At 33.9% G+C, this 12,894-nt stretch overlaps 1 protein-coding gene across 1 annotated transcript in view; it reads right to left on the bottom strand.

Moving 5' to 3' along the window:
* The window catches only part of OLA1 (Obg like ATPase 1), a 160,468-nt gene that overhangs the window by 43,727 nt on the left and 103,847 nt on the right, over positions 1–12,894 (bottom strand). The window contains 2 exon segments of the mRNA XM_028508819.2: positions 7,228–7,325; positions 7,638–7,718. Of these exon segments, the coding sequence (XP_028364620.1) occupies positions 7,228–7,325; positions 7,638–7,718 (179 nt within the window).

The following is a 12,894-nucleotide window of genomic DNA, read 5'->3' as shown; positions in this document are numbered from 1 at the left end:
TCCTTTTCCTATTGTGTTCTTTTTAAATTATGTTACTTAAGTTGGTAAAGAGTGTTTACATAGAACACATTTTACGTGAACATTCTGATGCATGGTTTTCAATACATGAAAGGCTAAGTAATTTACCTTCAGCCAAAGAGCTGGTTAGCAACAAGGCCTACAACATTAGTATTTCAAATTGTAAATGAGCAGTGTTCTTACCAACACCAAAATTGTTGATAATATATACTACCTAATTTACAAACAGACTATGCTCAGGTTTCTTAGAAATCATTTTCCTTATAGAACCCATGTTATTAATGGTACACAGCATTTTGGTCTAGCCTTCAAAAGTTCATTTAACTCATAATTTAGTTGAACTACAACTTTAAGTCCAAAGGTAAATCTTGTGACTGGGGAGCATGGGAGAGAAGGGCAGGGAAAAAAATACTTTTTTCCTATCCTGCATTAGCAGGACATGCTAGGCAAAATAGTGAAATTGCCCAAAGTGGCACCCTCTCCTTTCCTTTTCTGCATCCTTCTCCCAGAAAAACACTGCTATTCAGATCCCATATACAACATTAAGGCTCCTTCTAAACCCTTCACAAGACCCTGCCTTACGTCTATCCCCAACAGTCCTACAACTTCCCTGCTTCAAAATTCTCCTCTACCTCAACTAACTTAGGAGTCAAAACTTCCATTTTATGAGTGTAGCTCATCTTAATGAATCTTTTAGAAATAAAATCTGACTCAGAGGTCCTTAATCTCTTGGGGCAAATATTCTTAACAATATTAATAGTCCTTGAATTATTCACCAAAGTGAGTGGAGTAAAAAGCAAAGAAATTCTTTGTGTACACAAATCATTTGCAAATTGAAGGACACTTTAGCTATAAGCCAAACTTTGCCTTTCATTTTCTAGATTAAATATATGTGTGCATATATGAAGAACATATGTTTTAATTTCACATAAGAGAATCCTAGGGAATACTTTTTTTTAAAAAAAGAGCTTTAGTCTCTGAAGCTAGAAAAAATGTAAAACTTTTCACTATTACATATGGTGAAATTCTTCACATACTTTAAAAATATGAACATCTTGCCCTGGCTGGTGGCTGAAGGTTGCAAGTTTGATCCCCAGTCAGGGCACATACCTAGGTTGCAGGTTTGATCCCCAGTTGAGGTGCATACAGGAGACAGCCAATCAATGTTTCCCTCTCACATCGATCTTTCTCTTTCTCTTTCTCTTTCTCTTTTCCTTTCCCCTTCTCTTCTCTTTCTCCAACCACCCCCCTCTCTAAAATCAATAAACATATTCTCAGATGACAATAAAAAAAGATGAAAGTTCTTATATATTTGATAAATTATATCAATCAGTAAGTCAACAGATGAGACTACTAAAGATAACAAATGACCCCCCAAAAGTATCACTTTCTCAAGCTCAGTAAGACATCTTGCAAAAAGAAATGATTGTTTATAAATAATATTGGGCACAAGCGCAAATAGGCCAGGGGAAATTCCTAATACACATAACATGGTGTGTCAACAACATTCTGGTCATATAAAATGGTGTGCTTTTTTCTGTAATTATCTTTTTCATAATATGGAATCAGAAGTATGATTTGGTTTCATTATGACTAAGTGCTGTAGAATACTGGCACCTCCTGATAATATGAAATTGCTGAAATAACCAAAAAACTATGTAATGAAACCCAGAAATTCACAAGTATTATTACTTATACATATATGTACAAACACCAAAGAACATTTCAAGTAAAAATATTCTCACATGAGCAAAGAGGTCTTTTTCCCTCTTGCTTCTCTCAGCCTTCTATCTCTTGTAAAAAAAAGTTGGTTTGCTTTAACGCATTTTTTTTTAACTCTCAAGATTCTAATCAGAGAAACTAAGAAATAATAAATTCCACAAAATCCATTTAACAGAAATTATTTAAAATCCTAATTTATAGTGCATATGATACCATTACAAAGTTTTATTATAATACAAATTAAAAAGCAAATAATTGAAAAATATCCAGCAGCAAAAATAAGAAACTATAAAATGGAGAAAGGGTCTTAAAAATATTTTCTTTTTAGATTCATTTACAACTTACTTCAGTAAAATTAAGAGTATCTTGCACTGGAGTTCACTGATTTAATCAATCTCATATTTTAAAAAAGATAATCATTCAATTTAGACTTCCAGAATACCCCTGACCTGCCCTGTTGCCCTCCTGTATCTGTCAAAGGTGCAATAAGCATTAGTCCTCATAAAGAAATCATCACTAAAAAAGTATTTAAATTATGAAAAAAATGACAAATGATAGCTTTTACATTGTAAGTCCACTGAAAACAAAACAAAACAAAAAACAACCTCCTCACATGGGACATTGAAACCTACCAATATTATCTTATAATTTCAATTAGGTAGGAACACACTCAGAATTAATAATGTATTCTCATAGCCTTTATAATGTTAAGCACTTCAAGATGAGGCTGACACAATATCCCCCCCAAATTTTATGAACCACAAGTGATAAAAAGTAGAAATTATAACCTCAAAGAAAAACTACATGGACATTTCAGAACTTTTACTATGCCAGACTAGTGGATGATAATGTGAAACATTTAAAAAAACCTTATACGTGTGAATCTTGCTTTACATAATAGAGTATGTTCCTGAAAACTTTATATGAAATTGAACCTAATTTCAAATCTACTTGAGAAGCCTCCTGAACTAAAATAAATTATTTAAGAATAATTCATCATTCTTATTTTATGTATTTTAAGTAAATCAAATGTATGGCAGTGTGATTCTTCTAACACAGCATCTGTGTTAAATTTCTAGCTTCAATGAATAATCTTGTCAGAAATTCATGACTTCTTAAAATCATTTTACAGGAGTTTTATATTTATAGATATATATGTGTATCTATAGATATATGTACATATAAAATTATATTAAAAATTAACACACTTCCCCTTTCACATGTAGTTGCTGAGATATAGTACCTGTAATTCTTATGAATGGTTCAAGAAATGAAGAAAATAATTGGATTTATCCTGTAAGTCTCGCCCTAACCAGGCACATGATATATAGCACTGCCAAACTATTTTTAGTTATTGTGTACAAAAACAGGAAAGTGGGAGCTGGGAGACTGAATTACAGTATAATAAGAATTAATAAAGGCTTTTTCTATTTAAAATTTATTTGATGAACCTGACACATTGCCCCTGATTATACAACAGCTTAAAAGACTTTGCTAATATTTGTCTACCTATCTTGAATCAATTTCAACATTCAGATTAATTGACTCCATGCAATATTAGCCAAAGGGTGATGTTCAATGACCACAAGCCCACCAGGGCATATGTAAAAATGTATGTGATACATGCACACACACACAAAGTCTGTCTTAAATTTTAGTTGTTTTCCAGTGGAATAAGATAATATAGTAAAATAAACAATAAAATATAATGATCTTTTATCAATAGTTTTAAGAAAGATGGGGGCAAGAAAACACAATAATGAAACATAATTGGAAGCCGTGTATGCTTCCCTTATACAGTTCCCCTTATCCACAGTTTTGGTTTTCACGGTTTCAGTTAGCAGCAGTCAACCTCCATACAAAAATATTAAATTGAAAATTCCAGAAAAAAAACACTCATAAGTTTTAAAGTGTGTACCATTCTGAGTAGCGTGATAAAATCTCCCACTGTCCCACTCTGCCTGCCAGGGGCATGAGTCATCCCTTTGTCCAGCACACCCATGCTGTATATACACTACCCCACCCATTGTCACTTAGTAGCCATCTTGGTTATCAGATCGACTGTCACAAGTATCAGAAAGCTTGTGTTCCAGTAACCCTTATTTAACTTAATAATAGCTCCAAAGCTTGAGAGTAGTGATGCTGTCAATTCAGATATACCAAAGAAAAGCAATGAAGTGCTTCCTTTAAGTGAAAAGGTGAGTACAGTGCAAAATATTTTGAGAAAGACCACATTGACATAACTTTCATTGCAGTATTATTATAATTGTTCTATTTTATTATTAGTTATTGTTGTTAATCTCTTACTGTGCCTAATTTATAAATTAAACTTTATCCTAGGGTATGTACAGGAAAAAACCAGTACATGTAGGGTTCGGTACTATCTGTGGCTTCAGGCATCCAGTGGGGGTGCCCACACTTGGAATGCATCCTCCACAGATAACAGGGGGACTACTACATCTAAAATTAATTTGTTTCACTGATTTCATTATTGGATGGAATATATCACTAACAGAACAGCAAGGGTGCAAAGACTGAAATTTAAACCCCTAAGTAAGCAATGGTTTGAGAGTTCTAATGTCCTATACCTGCTTGACACCATGATTCAGTGGGCAATCTCAAATGAAAATTAATACTGCATACAATAGAATCTTAATTATATAGCAACAATGATTATGTTTAAAAATCGAATCCTCAAGTGTTCAAAAATCATTGGCACCCACTAAAGACAAAACCACTTACTTCTGTACAGTTTTATTCATTCAAAGAACAGTAACGTGTGATAATATGCAAAGGTTCTTATGGATTCCCTTACATCTTGATTACTGTCATCCAATCATAATGCAACTTCTACTAACTCGGCTTCTCTTCAGGAGCTAGGTATTAGTCCTGAATCAACAGAATGACTAACTCAACCTTGTTAAAACCAGAGAATAGATGCTTGGAGCAATTCCAGTTTTTACATCTTTCAAAAGGTCAATACACCTACCTACTACTCAGTGATATAACAGGCTTTATCTTTCAAGATGCTTCCCTCTTTTCTAGAATTGAAAAGCAACATTACCATTTAAATTTAAAGTGAACTTTAGTGATTAAATTGTTCATTATTTCTGAAATAGTTTTAGTCTTTCTCTTGTGGCCAAAACCACAAACCGTCCTCCTCTTTCTTGATCATTTAAAATAGCTTTCTAGATCTAAGACTTAGGAAAATATTTATTACTGCTTCCTGTGTCAGTCTTCATTTGCTACAGTAGCATTATATAATAACCTTAAAAAACAACCTTTTTCTTTTGCTAAAGGAGAAACTAATGCAAATGGAACTTAGATATAAACATCACCGAAAAACAAGATGCTAGAACAAATTAAAAGGATTTAGTCGTGAAAATGTATTTTAACTATTTACATCTGCTTGCAGTGTTATAAAGGATGAAAACCTAGTGTTCATATCCTTCATAATAAAAATTTATTCTGCACTTTAATACAAAGACAATGTTGCGTAAACAGAGGATTTAAAGCTGTAGCAGAGTGGCTGAATGAAAGGCAAATGGCAATCTTCCTGGCTCCAGTAGATGCCATTCCCTACCACACAATGTTTGCCACTCATAAATACATGACAAATACTTCCTCAATCATTTTTTACGAGCAGGGATGCACAGGGGGTAGTCAATGGCTAGCTTCGGGGAAAATAGGAACAGCAGGCGGCAGAAACTGTACAGAAAATGGCTATGTGGTAAATTCTCTTCTGGAACATCACTCAGTTACCCAGTCTTTGATCTTTCAGCTGCAATTACACTAACTTCCACAAGAACTGACCCCCCAACCCACCAAACATACACACAACCCAAACCAGACCATTAGCTATACATAAAATCTAAAATTCGGTTTTATACTTAGGATCATCCATACCACTACATTTTTATAAATTAAAATTTGCTATTTAGACAAGAGTTTACTTTCAATTGGCTATAACCATATCATCATCACAACTGGTCTCACAAAAAACACGGGGTGTCTGGCGACAGCTAAATCACAGACTGGCGTCTCCCAAACAGTCTGTCTACCATTAGGGTCTGGGAAATGGTATTTACTATACAATTAGAGCCAGGGAGTTCTACCTGTAATCATCCAAATACAGGTGTGAGAAGCCCCTTTGGGCAAGGAAACTGACTCATCCCTTTTCATGTAAACTTTGATGTGTGTATTGTTTCATAGAGCCTCAGGAAACCTTACCATTTATACTACAATGAGAAGATTTATTAACTGAGATCAAGCAATAAATCTTAAAATTCCTTCCCAAAGGTAACAATTTTTAACATATTAATCATCAAATTTATAAGAATTTGAAACAGGACAGAACTGATTATTTTAAACTTATCTATGGGAAGACACTGACTAGCTGGAACTAAATTTTCATGTTAAGTTTATGCTTTCTAGAATATTACCCATAAAGAGGCCAAATTCAACTTCCTATCAGGAACACAAAATGTCTTATGGCAATATCAACAGGGCATTTTAAGTTGCAGTAATTTCACAGAATTTATTCTAATGATTTATTGGAGTTAACCATCTGACATTAATTATTGTTTTGGCTTCCAGTCTATGAATGTTTATTTTTCAGTTTAAAGCTTCTCACTCTTTGATATCATATGGAAATGAGAATTTTTAATGGAAAATTGAAACCATGTGCATCTAAGTACTTAATGAAGTACAGGGAAAAACCGACAATATATTTTAGGAGAATTCAGATATTTTGCTTTGGGTAGTCTTGATTTGTTAATATACCTTAATAGTACAAAACACTGAGGGCCCAGTGAGGCAAGTCAAAGCAAGCAAGCACTATGCCAAATGGTGTGCATGTCCACATGCTATATGAACACATGAATTTTTGGAAGTTATTAGTGAGTGAAAGGAAACCTTGCACATTTTGGTTACATGTCATAAATGATAATCAATACACGAATGCATAGTTTTTACCTTTGTACACTTTTAAAATATTTGAAACAGATACCTCAGCTTCCCCCTTGCTCCACAGTTAGTTTGTTTTTTTTAATTAAAAAAAGTACTTTTTTGAAGCATTCAATTTGGATTTTTAAATTTATGCCCAACTGTAATCCCTTTGGATATTTTAAAGTTACATAGAATATCAACACAGAAATTTCTAGTTTAAAAAATTTTACTGTTCCAACTACATTTATTCTCATTTTGCAAAGAAAAAAAATGATGTCTATTAAATTTAAATTTGGTAAATAAATATGTAAGATTCAATATTACCTAATTTGTTTTTTTTCCTTAAGTTCTCTCAGTGTAAATCAATTAAGAGACTCATCTAAGAATTTAAACACCAAGCAAAGCTTTCTCATTCATTTTAAACTTTTTAATAATAAGAGGGAAAAAATTAAAATCCAATGTAGCAGTAAGTACATATGTAGGTGTTCATGTGTGTACAGATATGATATGTCTGAATATATCTGGAGAGGAAAAACTCACCATTTGTTTTTTTTCCTAATGTAGTCTTTTTCAGAAAGATTAACCAAGTAAACCATTGGTTTTGAAGTCAGAAATAAGTGTTTATTCAGCACTTCAATCTAAAGTGGGAGACAAAAAAAGAATCCTTTTTAAAACTCGAGTTAACTATTGAGTAAATCACTAAATAACTTGAAAGTAAACTGTTTAAACAACCAGCCATTTTCATTTTCATATTTCTTATTTCTAAAAGATTAGTTGTTATAAAATATCAAGAGTAGGGGAAAGAAATAACAGGCCTGAGAGTAAGCAATCATTGCCAGAACTACAGTTTAACTAGATACAATAATTAGTATAAAATAATGACAAGTCTAATTTGTTCTGTAAGAAATCAAAACAAAGGCAATAATAAATGGCACATATCTATAACTTACCTCTTTATCATTCCAATCGTGATAGAAGCGAACAGGTTTCTTTTGATCTATAACCCAGGATTTGACTTTGCACATTATGTCCTGTACACAATTGAGAAATATAAATACAAGATGAATATTATGCATTTAGATACTAAATACCAAAATTAAAAGAGGAACTAATTTACACAGATAATAATTTTCAGTATCTCATTTAAGAAACCAAATACTAATGAAACAGTGTTGTGGCATTAAAAGATTAACATATAAAATGTGGAATACTAGCAAATTTAGTAAAAGTCTTAAAAATTTTAAATAATTCAACTACACTAAAGATGACAAAAGACAGTAATATTTCAACATTACCTAGTGGTGCCATTTGCAAACATGCTATTAGGAAATGGAGGGGGGAGATACTAGACAGAGAATGAATTGTAATTTTTTCCTTAAAAAGAAAACCAAACAAATAGATAACATTGAATCTATTATTGATAATCCAAAATATTTTATCAACTGACCAAAACCCTTTTTATTATGAATTAATTTTTTGCCAACACCTTCTCTCAGCCCACTTCTCCTTGTCCCCACTCCAACAATCCCCCTCCAACCTGCCAAAGCCTCCATTACACAATGGCAAGAGCCCTGCACTGGTGACCTCCAACCAGCTGCATTCACTTTCAGAACATCTCTCTCTGCTGGAAATCTAAAGGCCTTTTAGTTAGCAAGCTAGTGTGCATTCAGAAGGAGTAACTGCAGGAAGAGCCCAATGTGCTTTGTTTCTCTGGCCTTTCTTCACAGAAAGATTAATCATCTGTGAAATGGAAACGGCAAACAGCAAGTGACACAAACTGAACCCTTCAAGCCTTTCCTCATCAGTTTTGTGGTTCTGAATCTAAAAGCTGCGTGTGGCAAGGTTCCCCTTACAGGCAGGTGTTAATAAAAGGCTCTAGGGTCTGAAAGGTCAAACTTAGCTCTTCCAGAAGAAGTGCATTTGAGAGTCATCTGTTTTTTGTTGTTGTTAAAGATAATTTATGGATGTTTAAAATATGCATTTTTTAAAATTTATTGTAATACACAATTATTAGTAATAGGTTTCTTGGGTTTTCACCAATATATTTTCCTTTACCATAAATCAGTTGTTCTTCTGTAAATATCCACTTGTATAAATTACCTCAATATTTAGTATACCTTCCTTCCAAATCTTGCTGTTACCAACAGGAAAAATAAGGAAAAAGCCCTATATCCTTAGATCCTGATTTGAAACACTCCAGGAAAAGGACTTCCCACAGATTTTAACAAGGAAGGGGCAAGCTAAAAACTTTTAATGAAATCTAACATGTTCTGCTTAAGAATAATCACTTTTACTCTTCTATAACTGAATTTCACTCATAAATGTTTAAAAGTGGCTAATGTAACACCATTTCCTACGAGGAGAAGATCAAAGTGCTATATTACAAATGCATTATGATTAAAAAAGCCCTGTGCAGCCTTGCTATTAACTGTTCTTTAAACCCTAAAAGGCTTCCCATAGATCTCACTTGGCACTGCATATACAACCTTTGACAAGTAATGTAGACCATTTTTATTCATTGCCTAAAATTGTAGGCAATTATGTGCGTCACACTGGCCACCTGCAAATTCTGAATGCCTGCTCCAGTTGTCAGTGCAAAAAACTAATGTCGGAGGGGATTAATCTAGGGGGAGAGAGTCCTCTTTAATGGCTCCAGCAGGTGAAATGGCCCAGCTGGTTACTATGATGAGTGGCCAGAACAGCTTATGTAGAGATACGCAACAAGATTATACAAAAGGAGAAAACAGTGGTACCATCTTATATTTGGTTCCATTAGTTTTTTCAATTAAAGAAAGAAAAAAAAGAAAGCCAAACCAAAAATAAGGAAGAAAATTAAATTTTAATCATATAAAAAGTGTAAAATACTTTTGTAACTGTAAACATTTTTATAAAATTGAAAGGGCTTCGATAAGTGCTGATCACTAGTGAAGGAATTTCGGTATCTGTCTCTCATTTTAAATTAACTAGACCATCACCACAGACTTTTGGCTATCACACATGCTTTTGGCATTCATTTTTTTTCACCCACCCTATACTAAAATACTATATTATAAGTTAGGAGCCTCAAATTTTAAAGAGAACTAACTCATAATTAACGTTCCCAAGCAGTGTATCCAATAAAGCCACTGTCAAGTCTGTTTAGAGAAATTTATAGATTATCGCCAAGTCTTTCAAGAGTTGAAAATAAAAATACTTTGAAACTGAAAATATTTTATTTTGTACCCAGTACTCTCTTTATTATCCCCACAGAATATTTAATAGCCAAGAAAAGACATCTTAAATTACTAAAAGATGTCAGTTTTACTGAAGACAAAAAAATTACATTGATCAGATAATATTATCTTCTATAAATGATCATATGGTATAGTTGCAATGTGTTGTTTTTCTTAATTTAAGTACAAATTAATTTTAATTTTAGCAAGAAGTTAAAAGATATTATGTTCCTGTGAAAAACTTTTCTAATCAGATAAAAGAAAACATTTTGACTTATTTGTATATACTTAATGGATTGAATGAATTTTTTTCTTGTATATAAAATTATGGTTAAAACAAGGAAAAGTTGTAATTAGTGAATTTGGTAACTAAAAAAAAATAATCTAGTGCATACCTAATCTTTTAACAAGTCAGAATACAATAAAAACATAAAATAAAAACACTTTAATGCCTGATGACTCAGAAGTTATTTTAGTGTGGGAATAAATCCTGGGTCAACAGCTCACCAGGCCTATGACCTATTACTTCATTGATAAAATTCAGATGAGGATACTATCTGCCTCCTGGGGGTCACTGTGAAGATTAAACGAGATAACGCATATAAGGTGTTTCAGTGCCGTTCTTGGCACAGAGTAAGTTTCAGTCAATGTGACTTGTTACCATGGTTATTGTGATTGCTGAAAGACTAAATGCCAGTGATCTACAAAATGATAATATATTCTCTTTGGTTTGCCTTTAATGCAAATATGTATACATCTTCCACAACTGAACAATTGTTTAGTAGTCCTCTTCTTCAAATTTCTGAAGGTTACCAACAATACTGGCCTTCTTAGTGAAAACTCAATTCAGGCTTCTAGTCTTAACATTCTACAAGAACTAGCTTAATACAAACTCACCTTGAAAACCTTGCTCCTCTACTTTGACTCTTCTTATTGAGAGCATTTCACTTTAGAAATGCTCTCTTTTTAAGATATTTTATTATTGTTTTTAATAGCATCTGAACGTATTTACACTCAGGGAGGATGTGTGACTTGCCTAAATTCCCATAGCTGGTAAGCAGCATGGCTGAGATTCAAATTCAGGCCTAAGCAATGCAAAACCCTGGCCTATTTGTCTTCCTTAGCACCTAATTGCTCCTTGTTTGCCTAGGCATTCCTACGGTTGTTATTCAAAGTCCTCATTCTCATTCCAAGGTCATCAGAGAAAGTTAATATTCTTACTATTAATAGCCACACAGTACACATGCTCCCTCAATGATGCCTACCACCTCCATTGATTAGTACAGTGAAGTCATCATTGTTCATGCATGCACATTCCAGTCCACTCTCCTTGGCTGCCACCCTACATCGATGTCATGCAAACTGTTCTCATTAGGTTAACAATGGCTGAACTTTCTCTGAACAGACCTCATATAATAAATATAAGTAAATGTACTAAAATAATGAAACTGGATAGGTGTCACATCAAATTGTTACAACAGAATTCTCTAGAAGATTGTACTCCAGAGGACTCTCCTTTTCTGCCTTCTTCTTTTAAAAGTACAATGCTGTTTTTATTTATTTTTAATTTTTTTAAAGATTTTATTTATTTATTTTTAGAGAGGGAAGGGAGGGAGAAAGAGAAAGAGACAGAGAGAAACATCAATGTGCAGTTGCTGGGGGTCATGGCCTGCAAACCAGGCATGTACCCTGACTGGGAATCGAACCTGTGACACTTTGGTTCACAGCCCGCGCTCAATCCACTGAGTTACACCAGCCAGGGCTGTTTTTATTTATTTTTAACCAGTATATTATCTTTAGGATAGGGAAAAAATAAGAGTATATTCACAGGGTGAGCGTAAGGGAAGGACTTTATCTATTCTCTGCCTACCATCTGTAATCCTAAAATTTAATGGCTAACTGGATAGAGTTGGCAGTTTAAGGTGACTCACTCTTATTCTATAATAATTATAGCCTCCCAACTTGATACTTCCCTCTAGCCAAACCCACTACCCTAATGCTTGATGCTAACACTCCAATGTGCTAAGCTATGCCAGTTGGGTGGTTTTAACACAGCACAGCCAACAATGCACTCAGACTAGAAGAATGGAAGCAAGGCCTCCAGCTCGAAATAGTCTGGTTAGAAGTCCACTAACACAGCTTCCTCCTGCTCCAGCACAGAGTGTCCTCTTTAAATATTCCAAATTGAGATAAGACCACTCTGGGTTTCTCTCTCAAAACAGACCTCCGTTGTATATTCTAAATTGAGATTAAGAATCTGTCTGAATCAGAATATTCCGCACTTGTTGCTCTACTAGATGAATGTTGCTCATCTGACTACTGACCCCTGACCATCATCTTTCTACATGATATAATCATGCAGATAGTGACTAAAACTCCCAGGAAAGAATCATGCAACAAAATAGCGAACTGAGACAACTGGCAGCCATGGTCTGCATGACTGTGTATGTGTGTGTAAGGGAGATGTCCTCCAAGAATTAAAATAATAGGTTAATTCTTACAATAACCTGGGCAGAATACAGATCAGCAGTTGTGGGTTTTCAGCTATGTGATTCACTACAGTTAAGAGTGAGAACTTACATAGCAGTACTCCTGACTATAATGTTGGCAATAGGAACAAACACCAATTCATTCTTAAGATACAGATCTTAGCAAAAGATCTGATCATTACTAAGGAAAAGAAGGCAATTGCCCCTTGATTCCTGTAAATAAGCCAGAATGGATTTTGCCATGTTCCAAGAAAAGACAAGGCAGTGGAGGATGCGGATTTTAATAAAAATGCTACTGAATAAGAGTCAGAAAGAAAAAAAAAAAGAAAATGATCACACACACAACCCTCTTAATGAATTATCTGGCATAACTTGGCAGAATGCAAAAAGATCGAGCAGCTATGAACAGGAGAAGTCTTAAAAAGAGGCCAGGTTAGAAAAACTGAATGAAATGTCAATAGAGTTGACAACTAAGAAAGACTTTTAAGGAAACAAAAATCAAAGAA

Source organism: Phyllostomus discolor, chromosome 4 (genome assembly GCF_004126475.2).
Source record: "Phyllostomus discolor isolate MPI-MPIP mPhyDis1 chromosome 4, mPhyDis1.pri.v3, whole genome shotgun sequence".
NCBI classification, from domain to species: Eukaryota; Metazoa; Chordata; class Mammalia; order Chiroptera; family Phyllostomidae; genus Phyllostomus; species Phyllostomus discolor.
Note: the sequence above shows the minus strand (reverse complement) of the source record. Positions and strands in the feature narration are given on the sequence as shown.